The sequence below is a fragment of the Histomonas meleagridis genome, assembly GCF_020186115.1.
Source record: "Histomonas meleagridis strain 2922-C6/04-10x chromosome Unknown contig_76, whole genome shotgun sequence".
NCBI lineage: Eukaryota > Parabasalia > Tritrichomonadida > Dientamoebidae > Histomonas > Histomonas meleagridis.
The window spans coordinates 1-21,964 of NW_027150915.1; the positions used below are offsets into that span (position 1 = coordinate 1).

General features: G+C 30.4%; 4 protein-coding genes across 4 annotated transcripts; all 4 read left to right on the forward strand.

Annotated features, from left to right (window-relative positions):
• Positions 1–1,160: 1,160 nt before the first annotated feature.
• Positions 1,161–1,910, forward strand: GO595_008830 (amidohydrolase; the record flags this gene model as incomplete). The annotated part of the gene is made up of 1 exon (XM_067922448.1): positions 1,161–1,910. One exon carries the CDS (start codon positions 1,161–1,163, stop codon positions 1,908–1,910), a length of 750 nt encoding a protein of 249 aa, XP_067770998.1.
• Positions 1,911–2,341: 431 nt separating this feature from the next.
• GO595_008831 (EF hand family protein) lies at positions 2,342–2,902 on the forward strand (the record flags this gene model as incomplete). Its single annotated transcript, XM_067922449.1, has 1 exon — positions 2,342–2,902. One exon carries the CDS (start codon positions 2,342–2,344, stop codon positions 2,900–2,902), a length of 561 nt encoding a protein of 186 aa, XP_067770999.1.
• A 901-nt stretch (positions 2,903–3,803) lies between these two features.
• GO595_008832 (linker histone H1 and H5 family protein) lies at positions 3,804–4,553 on the forward strand (the record flags this gene model as incomplete). The annotated part of the gene is made up of 1 exon (XM_067922450.1): positions 3,804–4,553. The coding sequence occupies one exon, from the start codon at positions 3,804–3,806 to the stop codon at positions 4,551–4,553; it is 750 nt and encodes a 249-aa protein (XP_067771000.1).
• An 8,646-nt stretch (positions 4,554–13,199) lies between these two features.
• GO595_008833 (uncharacterized protein) lies at positions 13,200–13,517 on the forward strand (the record flags this gene model as incomplete). Its single annotated transcript, XM_067922451.1, has 1 exon — positions 13,200–13,517. One exon carries the CDS (start codon positions 13,200–13,202, stop codon positions 13,515–13,517), a length of 318 nt encoding a protein of 105 aa, XP_067771001.1.
• Positions 13,518–21,964: the final 8,447 nt, after the last annotated feature.

Genomic DNA, 21,964 nt, shown 5'->3' on the forward strand with positions numbered 1-21,964 from the left:
CGCGGGTGGGAGCGAGTGCGTAGCACGAAGCTCACATAGCGCTGTGTGTGTGTGTGTATGAATTCATTTTTTTCTTCATCAGATATTGTTGGTCTTCTTTTCGCGTGAGGTTTCCTCGATGAAATTCTATTTCGTTTCTTGAATTCATTGATAAATCCTATGCTAATTAGAGAATCTTTTTTGATCATTTTATCAATAGTATATTTTTCGAGATAAGCTTGGCATGCAATGTCAATAAAATCTTCGTCATTAGAATATAAACCTTGAGATAAGAAATTACCAACGATATAATCTTTAATTGCAGTTTCTTCTTCATTGGTGAATATCCGATGACTGATGCCATGGTTGTTGTCTCATTATCTCCATTTGTTGTTTAACTCCATTTTCTTTCTCCAATATTTCAACGTTGATTCTGAAATTTCTGATTTTTTAGATAATTTGTAAATTAATTCTGAACTACTTAGAATTTTTCAATAACTATTTGTATTTTCTTCCTGACGTCTCTACGCGTGTAATCATTGTGTGGTTTCCCACTGAATACAGGTCTAGCTTAAATCTTTCAGATGTCGGTTCAATGCCGTTTATTTAATTATTTTGACTAGCATTTAAAATTTGAATACGGCGAATTGGAGCGACACCAGGGTAATGAATGTTTGGCGCCAAACCATTCATACAATTACACATAAAATTTGATAATAAATTTACTTTTTATGTTCAAATTTTGATAGATGTTTTCCAGCCTATAATGTTAGGTCAGCATTTCATCGTTTTCAAAAAGTAATATAATTAACCGAAACTAATTATGAGTGAATTGATTGTATGAATCAATTGGAAATTTCGATTTACGATTATTCTTTTTTATATAGGATTTGATTTTTGCCTTCGGCAATCCCTGAGGGGCGGGCCCCTAGGGTTCTAGGGATTCGTCCCGACCGCATTATATACCTAGGACGTATCATAACCAATTTTTATGCTTAACAGCAAGAAAACATATTGGTTTATCAAACTTAACAAAAAAATATGTGAAAGTTTATTAATAATTCTTCATCTTTACAAAATAAACGGTTCCTATTGCTATCGTAGCGGGGCATCCCAACTGTCACTTTTCCTTAAGCTCAAAAATGAGCTCTCAGGAAAAAATTCGAGTCAGTCTTGTTCAAATGGATATAGTTTGGGAAAACAAACAAGAAAACCTTCGGAAAGTTCATGAGAAACTTAAGGCTCTTTGCGGGATGACTGATATTGTTATTTTGCCTGAAACGTTTTCGACTGGTTTCAGTATGAATACACCTAACTTAGCAGAACCTACAACAGGAGAAACCATAACTATGCTCCAGAAATGGTCTAAAGAATATCAATTTGCAATTGTTGGAAGTTATATTTCAAAAGAACAATCAAATTTCTATAACCGCGCTTTCTTTCTTACACCTAATGGTGACTCTTATTTTTATGATAAACGTCATCTTTTTAGAATGGCCAATGAAATTGATCATTTTTCTTCTGGAATCTCAAGACAGGTTATTTCGTACATGGGATGGAATATTATGCTTCTTGTCTGTTATGATTTACGGTTTCCTGTTTGGAGTCGGAATGTTAATAATGAATATGATCTTTTAATTTACGTTGCTAACTGGCCTATTGCGCGCAGAAGTGTTTGGGATATATTATTACAAGCTCGCGCCATCGAAAACATAAGTTATGTTTGTGGAGTAAATCGTATTGGCAAAGATAACAACGAGATAAATCACAACGGTGGAAGCGCTGCGTATTCGCCGAAGGGCGAACTTTTGACGATTGTTCCTGATAACGAAGAAGGAATCGCTACTATTGAACTTGATCTTTCCGAATTACGAAAATTCAGAATTGATTTTCCTGCATGGAAAGATGAGGACAAATTTACAATGTTTTAAACATATTTCCTTGCAAACTTTTAAATCGATGAAATTTTGTGCAAAAATTTTTGAACTTGATGGAAGTGGTGGTAATCAACCTTCGAAAAGATATAAAATTTGTTTGAGATAAATTTCAACTGTATTTACTTAAATGAATTCATTCAAGGTAATTTGCTGGTAAATTTGCTGTAGCATTTCAAAATCAATTTTGTTTTCTAATGGCTTTATTCCTTTTTTTGCGAGTTTTTTTAACTTTTTTTTATATGATTTAATGATTTTTTGAACAATATTAAATCAAAAATTAAAAAGTATTGTTGAACAAATTCAAGAATTCTGGCCTAATTTTTCGGTGTATGTGATTCATCTTTTTGTTCATTGGATTATAATCATTATATTTTCAGAGCAAACTTGAAAATTAATCGCCGATACAAACGGTTTTTCATCAGCAAATGCCCCCAAAAAAGAAGGGAAAAAAAACAAGAATCAGAAAAGCAAAACTTGAAGAAGAAGAAAGAATTAAATCTCAAAATCTCCCTGAGGTTCGTAAACGCTTTGAATATCTTTATAGTATTTATGATTCTGATGATACTGGCTCAATTAATGAAGAAGATTTTCCCAATTTTGTCAGATCACTTGGGCTATATGCCACTAATGCGCAAATAAACAAACTCTCCAATTTATGTAAAGAAGAAGAAAATGGAGCATATTATCCTTCTTCCAAGTTAGAAGAAGTACTTACCCCTTTGATTATTGATGCTATGCTTAACCCTTCGTCTGATTATGCTGCACCATCAGAGGAGCAACTTGCGTTAGCTTTGAAATCTCTTGATTTAGAACACAAAGGTCATTTAACAGAAAGCGACTTTCGAACAATTATGTCAAACAATGGAGAAAAACTCGATTCCGATGAATTAGAACAAGCATTTGATGAAGCTGTTAATCCAGTGACAGGTGTAATTGATTTGGACAGATATACTGGGCGTTTGTTATATAACTCCAAATTGTTTTAAACATTTTCATTAAATTCAAATTAAATAATCAAAAATATTCTTCGAATTTTAGTTTAAATTAAAATGTTGAAATGATTTTTTGAAAAAAATAAAAAGGAATTTTTCTGTAATGTTATTCAGTTATAATATCTCACATTCCAAAAAATTTGCTTTTTAAAAGTTAGAGTTTATATATAGGAAACAGTTTATATTATTGATATAGTACTGCCTTTATTCATGTTATGAGGTTGTCAATATATTGATGGGGTTGATAAAAACAAGGCAGAATTTTTAATTATAATTTCATCTTGATTTCATTATCTATTCAATGGTTTTCAAAATTGAAGTACTTATATAACAATGGATAATGGATTGGAGATAAAGCATTCTTAACCTAGAATATTAATATATATTAAAGCTTTCTAATTAATTACAATTAGGGATATGTTATTTTTTAGAAATCATTAGAAAATTGAAGAAAAACTGAAAATAAATATAGGATTTGGGATTCATATAAGTAATATAAACACTGTAAAATAACTGACTTGTTTTACTATTAATTTCATTTCCCTTGAATATAAACAATATTTCATATGAGCAAAACATCAATACATTAACACTTACAACATATTCAGTAATGATGCAAAGAAATTTAACCCAATTTTGACGTTGACTTTATCGTAAGTGAGCTTTTTTACAAGCGAAATACTTGAAAAATCAAACCTTAAAAAACAAGTTATCTATTGACTTTGGAGATTTTTTGATTTATTCCAATATAATACAATACTTAAATATTTGATATAACTTTGTTATATTTGCTTAAAGCAGAAACAAAGCGAGATATTTAAATTCGTAAGCACATTGTTTGTCAAATTGGCGGTAAAATTGAATTTAAAAATGGCGCTAAAATCAGTTTCTATTAATGACAGAAGAAGAAAAGACTCAGACCGAAGAAAAGCAAGAAAAGGAGGAAAAGAAGGTTGAGAAGAAGAATGGGAAGAAACCAAGGAAGACAACAACCACCAAAAAAGATGCATCAAAGAAAAAAGTGATGAAAAAGAAGACAACTAATGCAACAAAGAAAACATCAAAGAAGGACTCGACTAAGAAGGGCTCTACTAAGAAAGCAGCCCAAAAGAAGACAACAACTAAAAAGTTGGTAAAGAAAGCAACCAAACCTGAGAAGAAATCGACCAAGAAAAGCGATACAAAACCCAAGAAGACAACGAAGAAGCAAACAACAACAAAGGCAAAGAAGAGTACAGCAAATAAGAATGAATCAAAGGTTCAAAAAATTAATCTTTATGAACAATGGGTTGCTGAAGCCATATTCAATCTTAAAACAGAAGAAAAACCATACGTAAGTTATTTGAAGATTAAGCAATATCTTCTTGATTATATGGATAAAGGATTATATACTGTCATTCCAAAAAGGACAAAGAAAACACTTTCTTCTCTAACAGAAAAGAAGCTTCTGAAGGCCAAAAAAGAATCATATGCATTCTCATCCAAAGGATTAAAGACAATCGCACCAGAAAAAACTGTTAAGAGAAAGCGTATAGCACGCCCAGAGAAAAAGCCAAAGAAGGTTGTAGAAAATATTGAACCTGTTAAGAGTAAGGTTGTCACCCTATCAGGTCGCGTTTCAAGACCACCAACAATTTCAGAATAAAAAAAGCTTAATGACGACTTAAACTAAATTTTTCTTCTTGTCCTTTTTTGTCTTAAATAGTTGAAAGTAATGTTTCATAATTTCAATAATAAATTGCAATTTGAATATATAAAGAGAGAAATACAGCAAAAAATTTGATGCATGAGAGCACAGAACGAAAGTATTTAATGTTAGGATGAAACTTTTGATTTCGAAATAATTTCATTTTACTTTTTCTGCAAAAGTATGTTTTTTGAATCACTGTAGCTTTCACTAGCCTTGAGTTATGCATTGTTTTTGCTGCAGAATATTGGAGTTGAGCTTGGAATTGGCATTTTATGTCTTGGTGCAAATTTGAATACTTTAGAAAATCTGCCCTTCAACAAGAATGGACTTCCAAGTTCCATTTGATGAAATATCATCATTAGAATTTAATAAAGAAGAAGATGTACCAAAACAAATCATAGTTTTACCACCCAAAAAAGAGGATTCTGAATTAACATTATCATTCAAATATAATTCTGTATACATTTTCCCGCAGGAACAATTCAAATGCAAAGAAATTAAAATAAAAGAGAAGAAAATAACTCTCAAAAATTTTCACATAGATTGTTTATTTGCAGTATCAGATTCTGAAATAACACTAGAAAATTGTGAGTTCAATATTAAAAACCCAGACGAAGCAACACTGTTTTCATTTTCTAAACTTAACGTTAATGATTCAAAATTTATAAGCACAAAAATCATTTTAATTAAATCTCATGTTAACTTCAATAATTCAGAATTTACGTGCGGTTCTAAAGAAGAAGCATGTTGTGTTCAAGCAGCTGGTTGTGATCTTTGTATTAGCAGATGTAATTTTCATGATATCGATTCAAAAGTTATTTATACCGAAATTTCAACAATATTAATTGAACATTCGAAATTTAGCAATATTAGCGACACTGCGGTATCTATCACCACCAATTCAGAATCTATATTAATTGATAATCAATTTGATCATTGTAATTATTCAAATATTTATATCATCGAATCATTTAAAAACACAATCAAAGACTCCAGTTTTTCAAATGCCAAAGAGACAGCTGTATGTATTTCACATAGTAGTTGTAATTTTGACAATGTTAAACTTGAAAACATAGGAGGAAATGCTATTTATGGAAACAATGGTTCACATTTTGAAGTTCGTGGCGCAACCATTACTGGTACACAATACCCATCCATTATCCTTATAAATAACACAGATTGCTTCCTTGATGATGTTAACGTTCGCGATACAACAGAAAGTGCTATCGTTCTAAGATGCAACTGCTCGATAACCGCAAAGAACGTTAACATCACAAATCAGAAATCGGTTGGCATCAAAATTTCTGATTCCCGCGAGGTAAAGTTCACAAACGTAAAAGTGCAGGGGTGTGGATGCGACTGTGTGAATTTATGTGATTTTGCTCAAGCATCATTTGATCATTGTGAGTTTGGTGATGCAAACGAGTATGTTATTAATGTTTTCACAGGTGCTGAAATTGTTCTTAATAATTGTTTAATTTTTGGAAAATCTCTTTCACCAATGTATATACATAGAGGGGGAAGCGCCCAAATTGACGGCCTTATTTTTGCTGATACTCAACTCGACATTTCAACAATTAAGATTCCATCTGATAATTCAGGTGAAAGAAGTCTTAAAGATATGTGCAAGATAGAAACAAGCCGACCAATTTTTGCAGTTCGTAATTATGTAGTCGGTGATTTGAAATCATTTAATTCCATTATTAATTCTGATTCAATTTCTGTACAATTTGACCAATCACCGTTTGCTAAAGCCAAATGTCTTATTTGTTCGAAAGAGTTTGATGATTGCCATCTCATTCCATGCGGGCATTGCTGTTATTGCATGGACTGCTGGAACAAATTCGATAAAAAGCCCGATTCGTGCCCTGTCGGACGGTTATTGTAAACGCGTCAAAACTTTATAACGAGTCGCCCGACCAAAGCAAAACATGTGCAATTTGCTATACTGATCCAATTGATTCTTATTTCATTCCTTGTGGCCATACAATTTGCAAAAGATGTTACTTAAGGTGTTTGTATGATTCAGAAAAATGCCCGTTTTGCAGAGAAAGAAGTGTGCAAGCAAGACCTTTTGTAACGTATGAATAAATAAGAATAATTCCTAAGTTTAATGATAAAATCAAGAAAATATTTGATGATGTTCTATTAAGTTATTTCTTCGTTATTTTTTTTTAAAGCATTTTCGAGACGGTTACGAAAAAATTTAAAACGGTTGCTACAACGTTGTAGAACAATCTAACTGTTTTGTAGAAAACACTTTCTAAAAAACTTATAGATGTAATTGCAAAAATGTTTAGACATCCTTGAAGTAGTTTGGCATAAAAGACATAATGTGGTCCCAATAAACTTCGCATTTTTCGTATTTGATTTCGAATATTGAGTATTTTAGTAATCTCCAAAATATTAGCTCGAGCCATCATCTTTTGTCCAAAGGGTAGATTAGATATTTTCAGTCTATTATAATACAAAAATCCTGCCATTTGTCTTTTGATTGCGAATTTTAACAATGAAAATGCTACTTCTATAATGTTTAGCATTGGAAAATATGGTGTAAGGTATTTATATTCCCAGGAATCCTGCATAGACACATATTTGGCTATTTTCATTTTCAGCATGGATCCGACGATTGTCAAAAATGAGTGTCACTTTTGATAAATGTATCGGTATTACAACTTCTGTTAGCAGAGTTAAAAATAACTTAGGAATTTATGGAATCTACTCCAGAATCATAAAACACAAAATCTAGATCTTTGCTCAAACAAGCACAAACAGACATATTAGTGCCTTTGTTTTGTGCAATGGTAACTATTGCTCGGTTACCTTTTTTAGTTAGCGCTTGTCTTCTGAGTGTGTTCAAATAAAAACCACATTTGTCAATAAGATAATTAAGTTAGATCTTGATTTTGAAATGAACCATTGTAAATATTTTTGTTGATTTATTTTATTGATAATATCATTCCTCATTTTATTATAGAATGAAGAATCTTTTAGGGTTATTAATTCACCGTTCAAATACACACACACATGCAAAACCTGGCTAGCTTGGGTAGCACCCTGCGCTTTAGCCTACGGCTTGCTCTTCGGCGCCTTGCGCCTCGGTGTGTTGGTTCGCTCCTTCGTCGCTACCATATGATACCACTATCGGAAGGGTAATTTAATCAAAATTTTAAGGATTCAAAAATAACGCTAGTTTTTAAAAAATTTAATTTTTTTATTATATAGAAATGGCACCAACATATTTTGATGAATTACCAAAAACAACCATTGAAATAAAAAAGGTTCGAGGACTTGAAGTTAAACCAAGAAAATATTATTATGATTTTCAAAAACGGCAAATCATCAGAAGATGTAATTTAAAATTTGATCCGAAACCATTTGCTATTATTCAAGGACCTAAATTCCAACCAGTATTAATATCAAGAGATAAACCGTCAAAACGTTTTGATTTACTTATGCTTATTAATTCATTTGCGAGAAAATATGAAGATAGGATACGTAAGTCAGTTTAAGCAAGCAGTTGTACCATTATTTTTATCACTATCGGAAGATGTCTGCACTAGATTTATTTGTTATTATTTACTGTTAATCACTATACGGAGATGTCGAAACTAGAATTTTTTTTATTTTTATATATAGGACTATATAATAGGACAGTCTACCTGGATAAATAAAAAGTAAGTAGTTGTAGAAAGTAGAAATTCTGGAAATAGCAAAACTATCGAAAATCACTAAAAAACGGGGTATATTTATGGTTGGACACTATATTTCTGCTAATCATTTACGGAAGATGTCTACACTAATATTTACTGTTTACCCACATTTTTAATAGGTTTGATGTCAAAACACGCCATTTTAACATGAATACCTATCATTTTTAATAGGTTTGACATCTAAACACCCATTTTCGCAGTAATACCTCGAAAAATGACGTGAAAATCACTGATTTCAGGGATTTTGTAATTTCTATTTCCTCCTCGTGTAAAAAGAGTTTGGTTTCATCAATTCCGGGAAGACTGTCCTGTCATAGTGTCCTTTATGATAACATTAATTCCCAAAAAATAATTTTTTTGTCAGCATTCCCGCAAAACGAAGTAAACTTAGTGTCGGAACTTATGTTTTGTCAGACATGTAACAGTAATGTTAACAGCATTACACACATATCTGTAACAGTAATGTTGTTAACATATATGAGTAATTCATGTAAAAATGACGTGAAAATCACTGATTTCAGGGATTTTGTAATTTCTATTTCCTCCTCGTGTAAAAAGAGTTTGGTTTCATCAATTCCGGGAAGACTGTCCTGTCATAGTGTCCTTTATGATAACATTAATTCCAAAAATAATTTTTGTCAGCATTCCCGCAAAACGAAGTAAACTTAGTGTCGGAACTTATGTTTTGTCAGACATGTAACAGTAATGTTAACAGCATTACACACATATCTGTAACAGTAATGTTGTTAACATATATGAGTAATTCATGTAAAAATGACGTGAAAATCACTGATTTCAGGGATTTTGTAATTTCTATTTCCTCCTCGTGTAAAAAGAGTTTGGTTTCATCAATTCCGGGAAGACTGTCCTGTCATAGTGTCCTTTATGATAACAATATTATTTTCATTTATGGCTCACGTTCAAGTTACGAGTTGTATGTTTTTTGTTCGACGATAGTTTGAATATTTTACAAATAACACTTAACGGTCACCGTTAATTAACAGTCGCCATTAAATAAACGGTCGACATCAAATAAACGGTCGCCATTATTTAACGGTCGTTTGTCACTTTATCAGGGTGCGATCACAAAACCGTCCGAGCTGCCAGGAATTTTTTATAAACCGAAAACCGCTTTCTGATTGAATGACCATTAAAAAAGTCACGTTTTTAGTACATTTTCAAATGTTAACCTTTTGTATGTGCTCAGAAATGGGTGTCAGTCGTAAAATATAATTGAATACACATTAAAACCAGTGGCAAAACGATCATGTCATAAAATTTTTTTCGAGACATAGACAAAGGTAGGTATATAATGCGGTCGGGAATGATCACGAGGTCCCTAGGGGCCCCGCCGGGGGCGGGGCCCCTAGGGACCTCGTGATCATTCCCGACCTTTACTTTTCACTGGGGGGATTTCCGGGGTCTTCGACCCCCGGAGGTGCCCTTCGGACCCCTCCGGAAGTCTCAGACCCCTCCAATCCTCCGAGTGTGCTCGCTGCGCTCGCAACAAAAATCAAAATGATTTTTGTGAGCCATACAATTCGATAGAAAATTTGAATGAGCATTCAATTTTGATGATTTTTGTGAGCCATACAATTCGATAGAAAATTTGAATGAGCATTCAATTTTGAGAGAACGCGAAACTTTTTCATAGGGACGATAGCACTTTTATGCCACTTTTCGCATAAACCTATCAAAAACTCCGTATAACCAGCACAAAATGGTACGGTTATGTTTGGCCGGACATTTATCCTATTCAATTTATCTTTGGTCAGAGGTTCGTAGTCAAAAAGCGACGGTTATATTGTTTGATCGCATGGCAAACTTTATTTTTATAAACGAATGGTCAGAATACACAATTTTAAAAATGTCACATCATCACTTCACTCTTTATGAATACAGATTACTATTCAGTTACAAAACTTGCAGATTTTATGAAAGAAAAAGATCCAGATGCTACAGCGGTTGCTTTATTTTTTGAACCCAAAGATGACAAACTTGGTAATTTTAACAATTTTATAATCAAGTAAATTGGCATGATCATCAAACATAGAAATTTCCAAAATTTTTATTTTGTTCATAAAGAGTTGATCGAATTCTTCAAACAAAGAAATATCAAAGTTTCAGTACCAATAACTGATAACAAAAAGCCACCACTTACTAATAATATTCATTATTTAGAGATTCATTTAACTCTATTAGAGAGTAATTTTGGAAGATGGTATCATGCATTTCTATATGAATCAACGAACACTGAAGTTAATAATATACTCATTTCACATAAAATACCTGATAATAATGAATTCCAAACAGTATTTGACATGAATTCAATCGATTTTGATAGTTTTAAAGCTCTAGTTTGAATAAAAAACAATAATCACTTCATTTTTTTTAATGTCTGATGATGAATTTCTTTTTACATTCGATTTCTATAATGATTATTTTGATAATTTTGACACTTCATCTAATGACATTGTGCAAAAAAAAAAAAAAAAAAGACAATATATATTAATAATGTTTTTTCTTCATTATGGACAGTAGAAAAAATTGTTAAAGATTTAAATAAACAAAGAAACAATGTTTTTTATTTCTATTTATTTTCTTTTTCATAAGGTATAACATATATTTCACTATTTTGTCTTAAAGCTGAAAATGGTATTGGTTGTTCAAATATAATTGCATTTGTAAATGACACTCTTCTCTGTTTTTCTATATCTTATAAATTTCTAATTTCAGGAATATCTAACCTATTTTTGTTGTAATAGGTTTCTATAACCTCAGGTTTATAATTCGACATTTATAAAAATGATTTAAATTTTAACAAAATTACTTTGAATTTTTGAAACTAAAATATACCAAATCCCAGACGTCCTTTAAGGACGCCTGCGTCCAATTTGGTATATTTTAGTTTCAAAAATTTAAAAAAACAATATATATATATATAAATAATATTTTATTATTTCTTTTGTCCAACTAGTGCATTAGCTACACCATCTATCACAGGTGAGAATTTATCTGCTATTTTAATTCCTTTTGCAATAGCACCTGCATGACCAGGTAAATTTTCAATTCCAGGTATTTTACCTACTGTATTTACAACAGGTTTAGCTACTTTATTCCAAACATTTCCAATAAATCTACCGACTGGTTTAATAATTTTTATTTTTTAATCCAAGCACCAGCTTTTTTAAATCCGTTTTTTAATTTTGTTCCAAAAACCCCACGCCATAAATAATAATAAAAATAAATAATTATTTCTTTATTTATAAAATGCAGGATGTAAATTAGAGAAGATCTTATCATTTGCTTCCATACCTACTGATTTAAATATAGGAGCTATTCTATCACCTACTTCAAATATTTTATCTACAGGTAATTTCTTTAAAGGTCCTATCTTTTTAATATCTTCTTTATGTTGTTTTGCAAATTCATAACCTTTTGCAATATGCGGACTAATTTTTGCGAAGCCTTCTTTAACTTTTTTAAGTAAAGGTCCTATTTTCTTTATACCTGATTTAAATTTATTCCACAACCCCCACGCCATTAAAATTTATGAAAAATATTTTTCATTTTTATTAATGTATTATAATAATACGCAATCTAAAAATGAACAAGATGATCAAGGTAATGTTGGAGCTTATTTTGATCGTCTTAAAGATTTAATTGCTAAAAATGATGGTACTCGTTCTTTTATTTTAAGAACTGAAGATTGTCATGATCAAAATGCACCATTTAATCAATCTCAAGAAACTAGATTAAGAATTACTCATGGTGATCATATGGTTTCACAAATAACTGAAGGTTTTATTAATTTTAAAATTAGAATAAATGTACAATTATCAAAAGCTATTAATTCTAGTAATTTGACAGATCCAGAAAATTTAGCTAAAATATTTATAGGTTTTAAGAGTTCTAATCAATTATTAGATCAATGACAAATTATGTCTAATAATATTTCTACTGGTTATCAACAAAATGAATGTTGTCGTGAAGGTTATTGTTATTCTACAATTAAACCTTATGCTGAAAAGAAAACTAGGAAATATACACATTCTTTATATGAAAATGTTTCAGAATATTCTCAATCTGTTTGTGGTACTTATGTTGATTTAAATACAATTGCAGATGGAAATAAACATGATATCGAATTTGAAATGAATCTTCCATTTGAAGATATATTAGCTTTACAAGCATTTGATTTATATCCAAATAGATTAGTTGGTGATATTGAATTAAAGTTTTATGTTAAACAAAATGGTTTAGTTTGGTGTCAAGTAGATCCACGTAAAATTAAAGAAGTTAAAGAATTTTTTAGAAGATTCTTCTATTAATGCTACATTTAATAATTTACCTTTATTTACTCATGGTTTTACTCAAATTGGTAATTCTGCTAATATAACTACTACATTTAAATGTGATACTGAAACTAATCATACTATTGATACTGCAACTGAGAATGTTTCTTTATATTGTACAGGTTTAACTGTACTTTCATGTAAATCTAATATGTATGGTTTTGGAGTTAAAGAAGAAACTTTAAATAAAATAGCTCAAATACTTCAACAACCTGGAGGTTTAATAATTCCTTCACAACAATTAGATTATAATGTATTTGCGTTAGCTGCTACAGAATCTGGTATATAATCTACTATTAATATGCCTTTATTTAATGTCACAACTATTACAGTTGTATTTCCAAAACATGCTAATGATTATACTTGTTTCGATAATCCTATTTATAATAATGTTCAATTAACTATTGCAGGTCAAAATTATCCTGATGAACCTGTTTCTACTTTAGGTGCTAGATTTTTAACAATATCAATTAGTTGCTTCTGATTTAGATGGTGGTATACAATGATCTAAAGAAAACGAAGATACTTTAACTATGGATAGAAATGCTTCTAATGGTACAAGATATGATAATACATTAAGTGATGCTACTTCTTTTATGCTTAATATACAATGTGAACGTTCGCGTGGTGGTTACGTATTTGATGGTTTAGATTCTAATGGTCAAAATATACCAATACAAATTAAAGGTCAACCAATTTATACACAAGCTAATGATACCTATTATAATATAGATGATGCTGGAAATCATCCACCACCACCACAATTATTCATTTGTCGTGATACTTATTTTACATTAGATTTACACAACGGTTTGAAATACCATGCTAATGGTACACCAGATGGTTATTAAATAAACATTTATATTTATAAAATATTATCAAATTTTGACTAAAACCTTTGTGGCAAAGTTATTTGATATAATTTAAAAAATATAATCTTGCTCAGGTACCACTAACGTCCTCCGCAAGATGAAGGCCTAGCAAAAATTATTTTTATTTTTAAACGTCCTCAAATAACGGTATTTTGAAAAATAAAATTAAACCTAACCCCCACCCCTAGTACACTTTATACTGATCACCTGTCTACGCCCTCTTATAAAAAAGTGCTCCGCGGAGTCGGGCTTCGGCAGGTTTGTGATAAATGCACTCATTCGCCATTAGGGCTCTCTTTGGGGGGGAGGGGGTGGGGGATTAATTTTATAAAATAAAGAAAAATTAAAATAGAAAATTTAATAGCCCATTGAGCGAACAAACTTTGTTATTATCACTCATGTGCATAGTCAAAAAGAAAAAAAGTTATATCGAAAAAACCGATAGAAAAGAAATGTTTTTACAACTGACTAAACATCAAATTAAAAAAATTAATTGAAAAAATGTCAAAAACACATCAAAAAAGCAAATTTAACTACGTACGATAAAAATTGAATAAAATTACAAATGTCACAATAAATTTAAAAATTTTAAATATGTCAGTTATCGTTAAAAATAAAAAAGGTATGTCAAATAACTAGGTGAAAGTAACTGTCAAACCATCGATTGTAAGAGCTTAGATTGTTTACTGATTCCATTCCTTGGATACTTTACTAAAGAGAAATAAGTTATATAAAAAATCAAACAGTCTTAATTAAATTACTATTGGCAATAAAGAGAATGAAAAAGTGACAAAAAGGACATGTCATATGAAAAACATCATATTTACTAATATCAATTGAATGGTTTACAAGAAAAGTGACAATATAATCATCATTGAAAAAGTGGATAAGATAATATGATGCCAAATGGAGTATAACATTGAATGGAACACATCATAACTTTGCCACAAAAGTATAATTATAGAATTTAAATATTTCAAAAAGTCGAATGACCAAAGAAGAGAAAAATAGTGTCATTTCATTAATGGAAGAGTACGAAGTAAAGATGATATTGAATCACAGAATAGGATTCAACTACAAAGAAGGAAAAATGAAGATTTGGTACTTACTATTATGGCAGGACAACAGCACAAGTTGGGAAGAAGAAAGTAACCTGACAAATTGCGATGACCTAAAGAACATATACTTAGAAAAGTTGATAGAAGAAGGAAGAACTGAAGATATCAAAAAAATACTGGAGTAAACAAAACAATAAGACAAAGATCTTCTGATAATGAGTATTTAATGAGATAAAAATAAGAATAAAAACATCAAATTACAATTTCTAAATGTAAAGTATTGAAATATTATTATATAATAGAAAAGTGACAGAAAGGATATGTCATATGAAAAACAGCACATTAACAAAACATAAAATAAGAATGAGGTATAAAATGACACATATAAAAACACACAATTAATGTAGTCAACCTAAAAATAAATTTCCAGGTACCTGACACATATTGAAAAGAATAACCCTTAAATTGCTTTTAAGGTACCACAAAATCAAAAACTTTTCGGATGGCGACCGTTATGAGCAAAGAAGTTTCAGTACAAAATAATTGAATACTCAACGCCTAGGCAATGATGTGAAGTATTCAATTTATAACTTATTGAATCGTTATCTGGTCGGTAGGAAATGCCCATTCTCTTTAGGTAATATGATCTCCTTGGAGCCTACTATCGTTCTCAAATACGATAGAACTAAAGAGAATCAGGGCATTATTATTTTTAAACGTCCTCAAATAACGGTATTTTGAAAAATAAATTTAAACCTAACCCCAACCCCTAGTACACTTTATACTGATCACCTGTCTACGCCCTTTTATAAAAAAGTGCTCCGCGGAGTCGGGCTTCGGCAGGTTTGTGATAAATGCACTCATTCGCCATTAGGGCTCTTTTTTTTAGCATAAATCTCATCATGATTATGATCATTTAAAGATATCTTAGTTGTATCTAAATTATTAATAGTTGCACATTGAATATTTCCATTATTTCCAAAACTTAATAATGAACCAGTTTTTGATTTAAAATCTAATGAATTAGTATTAGCAGTTATTCTCCATGTATTATCTTTATCATAATCTGCCTTATTATGCATATCAATATATTGTCCAACTTCTACAACACCATCTTCTTTTAATGTAATAATAGATGGCACATATAATTTTGTATCCCATTTACCACCTTCTGCAGTTGACAATTGAAAATTATTTAATGAAGTAACTTGTACATTCCCATTTACTGTTAAATCATTATTTATTGTACTATGTGTATGACTTTTTGTTGAATATTTTTCATCTGATTGCGATTTATTATAATAATTTCGACAACATCTTTTGTTGCGATCTTTGTCTCATAGAATACAACATGCATGGAAAGATAGTGCTTGTCCTCAGGAATGAGTCTAAATCCATATGCTTCCATATCCTAACAATTACAATAACCACCGTAAGAGTAATTTCCGAATATATTTTTAAGCTGTTCAAGCCATTCATAAACCGATATAAATTCATCTTCTGTTTTAATTGAATCAAAGTCAAAATACAGATGCACATAATCCTCATTAATTATAAATTCATTAAAGCCTTTACTAAAATCATAATTGTTAATCTCATCAAATGATATTTCTTTTGGAATGAAATTATTAGGTCTGTTAAAAGATACGTCATATTTAATTTTTTTTTTCATCATTAAAAGAACTTAATAACTCTTCGAAGGAATAATCAACGGCTGTATTAATTACATAATCGACAAAACTCATTATTTTTAACGCGTAAAAATATTAAATATTGTTATTGAAATTAATGCTGTTATTAATCCTACATTTTAATTTTTTTATGCATATTAAATGAGCATCAACAGTGACACATCACAACTGAACTCAGCAACATCAAACAACAGTGACACATCACAACTGAACTCAGCAACATCAAACAATAATGATACATAACAACTGAACGCAGCAACATCAAACGATAAACAAAAACGACTCAAACAATCGCAGAAAAAGCAGTATATAATGTTTATGCAGCGTTCTGATGTAGTTGACGTATTAAAAACAATTCCTAAGCATTTAAGGATAAATTTTTTGCGTGAATAATTTGAAAAAGAGACCCGGTATACATATATCGCGATATATAGCTTATTCAGTAAAGCAAGATACAATAAACCAAGTAGTTTTTAATAATAACACTTATGTTTTATGCTAAAATAATTTCTGAGTGACATTATTTTTATCAAAAATGTTTCCGTCGACATTAAATAATTATGATTCACTCATGATTCACAGTTGTTTTATCAAAAATGTTTCCGTCGACATTAAACAATAATGATTCACAGTTGATTCACTCATGATTCACAGTTGTTTTATCAAAAATGTTTCCGTCAAATATACTTTGTCAAACATTAAATAATTATGATTCTGTTGACGTTAAACAATTGTGCTTCATCAAATATTAACAACAATTATGATTCATTAGTGTTGAAGAAATGCTTCTGTTGACGTTAAAAATAATGATCTTATCGGCGTAACAATTATGATTCCGTCGACATTAACAGAAGTGCTTCTTCAGACATTAAACAATTATGATTCCGTCGACATTAACAGAAGTGCTTCTTAAGACATTAAACAATTATGCTTCTGTTGACGTTTAACAATAATGATCTTATCGGCGTAATAATTATGATTCCGTAAAATAATAAACAATTATTATTCCGCCAAATATTAATAATTATGATTCATTAGTGTTAGAAGAAATGCTTCTTCAGACATTAAACAATTGTGATTCCATCAGACGTTAAACAATTATGGTTCAGTCGACATTAAACAATTATGATCTCATCAAATATTAAACAATTATGATTCATTAGTGTTAGAAGAAATGCTTCTTCAGACATTAAACAATTATGATTCCGTCAAACAATAAACAATTATGCTTCGTCAGACGTTAAACAATAATGATTCATCAGACGTCATTATCACTTGGAAGTAATGGTGGGATGTCGAAACTAGTTTACTGTTAATAATTAATGAAATCATTAATGAAACCCATTATTTTTATCAGTAATGTTGGGATGTCGGAAGAAAATTCTTTGGAGGAGAATTATCCTCTATTCATGAGACCTTCTATTTTTGATCATTTTTCAACGACGGAATGTGTCTTAGTGTCTCAGGGTGACCATGGTAAGGAACATCATCCAGAATTAGGTGGCACTTGGGCAAATCGGCACAAATATGAAAATTTAATGATTCACCCATTATTTTTGTAATTTGTGACAGGACTATATAACAGGACGGTCTTTTCGGAAAATTTGAAACTAAACTCTTTTTATACGAGGGAGAATTAGCAATTGAGGTTTTGCTGAAATCAGTGATTTTCACGTCAAAATTTAAGGTTTTACTGCGAAATGGTATGTTTTGATGTATGAACTAGTGAAAATGATATGTAATCATGTTAAAATGGTATGTTTTGATGTATGAACTAGTGAAAATGATATGTAATCATGTTAAAATGGCTGAAAATCACTATTTTTCACCACTTTTGCTATTTCCAAAATTTCTACTCCCTACCACTAGTTACTTTTTATTTTTCCGACAAGACCGTCCTCTCATAGAGTCCTATAATAATAAAAAAATTCTAGTTTTTCACATTCTCGCATAATATTTAACAGTAAATTAAATCTCACGTTAAACAATTATGATTCCGTCAAACAATAAACAATAATGATTCATTAGTGTTAGAAGAAATGCTTCTTCAGACGTTAAACAATTATGATTCCGTCAAACAATAAACAATAATGATTCCGTCAAACAATAAACAATTATGTTCTCATCAAACATTAAACAATTATGATTCATTAATGTTAAACAATTATGTTCTCATCAAACATTAAACAATAATGATTCATCAGACGTTAACAGATATGCTTACGTCGACGTTAAACAATAATGATTCATCAATAATGTTTTGTCAGACGTCATTATCACTATGCGGGAATGTCGAATCATTAGTATTTACTGTTGATCATTAATGAAATCATTAGTGAAATCATTAGTGAAATCATTAGTGAAACCCATTATTTTTATCAGAAAATGTGGGATTAGTTCCGACCTTCTATTTTTGATCAATTGCCAACGACGGTGAGCTGACCAGGGTGTCCAGGGTGACCACGGTCACTCAATTAATCCGAAAATTTGAGACAACATGACATTTTGACAACAACATTATTATGACAAAAATAATGAGTATCATTAATGCTTCATCAGACGTTAAACAATTATGCTTCATCAAACAATAAACAATAATGATTCATCAGACAATAACAATAATGTGGAACAATTATGTTTCCGTCAAACAATAACAATAATGCGGAACAATTATGCTTCATCAAACAATAAACAATAATGATTTCGTCAAACAATAACAATAATGCGGAACAATTATGCTTCATCAAACAATAAACAATAATGATTCATCAGACAATAACAATAATGCGGAACAATAATGTTTCCGTCAGACAATAAACAATTATGATTCATCAGACAATAACAATAATGCGGAACAATAATGTTTCCGTCAGACAATAAACAATAATGATTCGTCAGACAATAACAATAATGCGGAACAATTATGCTACATCAAACAATAAACAATTATGATTCCGTCAGACAATAACAATAATGTGGAACAATTATGTTTCCGTCAAACAATAACAATAATGCGGAACAATTATGCTTCATCAAACAATAAACAATAATGATTCATCAGACAATAACAATAATGCGGAACAATAATGTTTCCGTCAGACAATAAACAATTATGATTCATCAGACAATAACAATAATGCGGAACAATAATGTTTCCGTCAGACAATAAACAATAATGATTCATCAGACAATAACAATAATGCGGAACAATAATGTTTCCGTCAGACAATAAACAATTATGATTCATCAGACAATAACAATAATGCGGAACAATAATGTTTCCGTCAGACAATAAACAATTATGATTCCGTCAAACAATAACAATAATGCGGAACAATAATGCTTCATCAGACGTTAAACAATAATGATTCATCAGACAATAACAATAATGCGGAACAATAATGTTTCCGTCAGACAATAAACAATAATGATTCATCAGACAATAACAAGATTTCTTAATTCTTTTAGCAAATGTTTATGTTCTGCGGTAATAACTAAGGCTTTTTTATAATATTTAATTGCTATAAAATGACCAATAAATCAAACGCAATTGTTTCAATTGATATTGGAATTAAGAATCTTGCTGCCGTCATAAAAACTAATTATAATCAAAATCTTAAAGATATTAATATACATTTTGATTTATATGATTTAACAAAATGTAGTTAAAAACAAATGTAGCTATTTCGAGAAGTTGTGTTATAAAAAATATATTCGCGACTATTTCACAAAATTATATATTAGATAAAATCATTATTGAGCGACAATTACAGCAAAACACTATCGCACATAGTTTGATGTATTTAATAATATCAATCGCTTTATTCCATGTTGAACCACATAATATTATATTATTTGATCCAAAAATGAAATTTATCAAACTCTGTATAAATTATACAACTAAAAATAAAGAGCATAAGAAGTTGGACGTGAATTTGATTCATAACTTTTTAATAAATACTGAAAAAAACAATAATCTTAAATCATTTGAGGCACTAGTTAAAAAAGATGATGTTGCTGACGCTTTATTACAAGCCTTAGTTATTACCGCAGAACATAAACATTTGCTAAAAGAATTAAGAAATCTTGTTATTGTCTGATGAATCATAATTGTTTATTGTCTGACGGAAACATTATTGTTCCGCATTATTGTTATTGTCTGATGAATCATAATTGTTTATTGTCTGACGGAAACATTATTGTTCCGCATTATTGTTATTGTCTGATGAATCATTATTGTTTATTGTTTGATGAAGCATAATTGTTCCGCATTATTGTTATTGTTTGACGGAAACATAATTGTTCCGCATTATTGTTATTGTCTGACGGAAACATAATTGTTCCGCATTATTGTTATTGTCTGACGGAATCATAATCGTTCCGCATTATTGTTATTGTTTGACGAATCATTATTGTTTAACGTCTGATGAAGCATTATTGTTCCGCATTATTGTTATTGTTTGACGGAATCATTATTGTTTATTGTTTGATGAAACGTAATTGTTTATTTTCTGACGGAAACATAAACGTTCGTTCCAATATTAACGTGTAACATAATATTTAACGTTCGTTCCAACATTAACGGTCACGTGACATTTAACGTTCGTTCCAACATTAACGGTCGCTGTGATATTAACGTTCAACTGCACGATACATAACCTCCGACGATAGATAACCGCATATTTTCAAGAGGTCACAAATTTCTATATGCTTTCAATATATTCTATACTATCACAAATTATGATCGTTTTGCCACTGGTTTCTGATAACTCACATAATAATTTTACGACTGACAGCATTTCTGATACCATACAATTTTTTTCTCAATAGCATTCAAAAATAAACCGTCATTTATGATCGTTATCGGCAATAAATTTCTGTGATCATTCAAATGACTTTTTCAGATAGCATTCAAATATTTCATAACCATTCAAATCCTAAAACCTCCGAAAAAAGAGGTTTCCGATCATTGTATAATGTGAAGTGCTGCAAATGGACTGTTAACTTTTAGAATGGTTTATGCTATGAAAAAAATAAAGTGGCATACAATAGTTGAAATAACGATTTTTTTTTCATTTTTGACATTTGCCGATCAATAGCCGTATTTTAGCATTCAAATGACTTTTTAAAATAGCATACAAAAATTTCTGAACCTCTCGATCCTATCGTACGATCGGTAACCGTCATTTATGATCGTATTTTTTCTATGCTTCAGAAAAAATTTAATGACATGATCGTTTTGCCACTGGTTTTAATGTGTATTCAATTATATTTTACGACTGACACCCATTTCTGAGCACATACAAAAGGTTAACATTTGAAAATGTACTAAAAACGTGACTTTTTTAATGGTCATTCAATCAGAAAGCGGTTTTCGGTTTATAAAAATTCCTGGCAGCTCGGACGGTTTTGTGATCGCACCCTGATAAAGTGACAAACGACCGTTAAATAATGGCGACCGTTTATTTGATGTCGACCGTTTATTTAATGGCGACTGTTAATTAACGGTGACCGTTAAGTGTTATTTGTAAAATATTCAAACTAAAAAAAAAAAAAAAACATACAACTCGTAACTTGAACGTGAGCCATAAATGAAAATAATATTGTTATCATAAAGGACACTATGACAGGACAGTCTTCCCGGAATTGATGAAACCAAACTCTTTTTTACACGAGG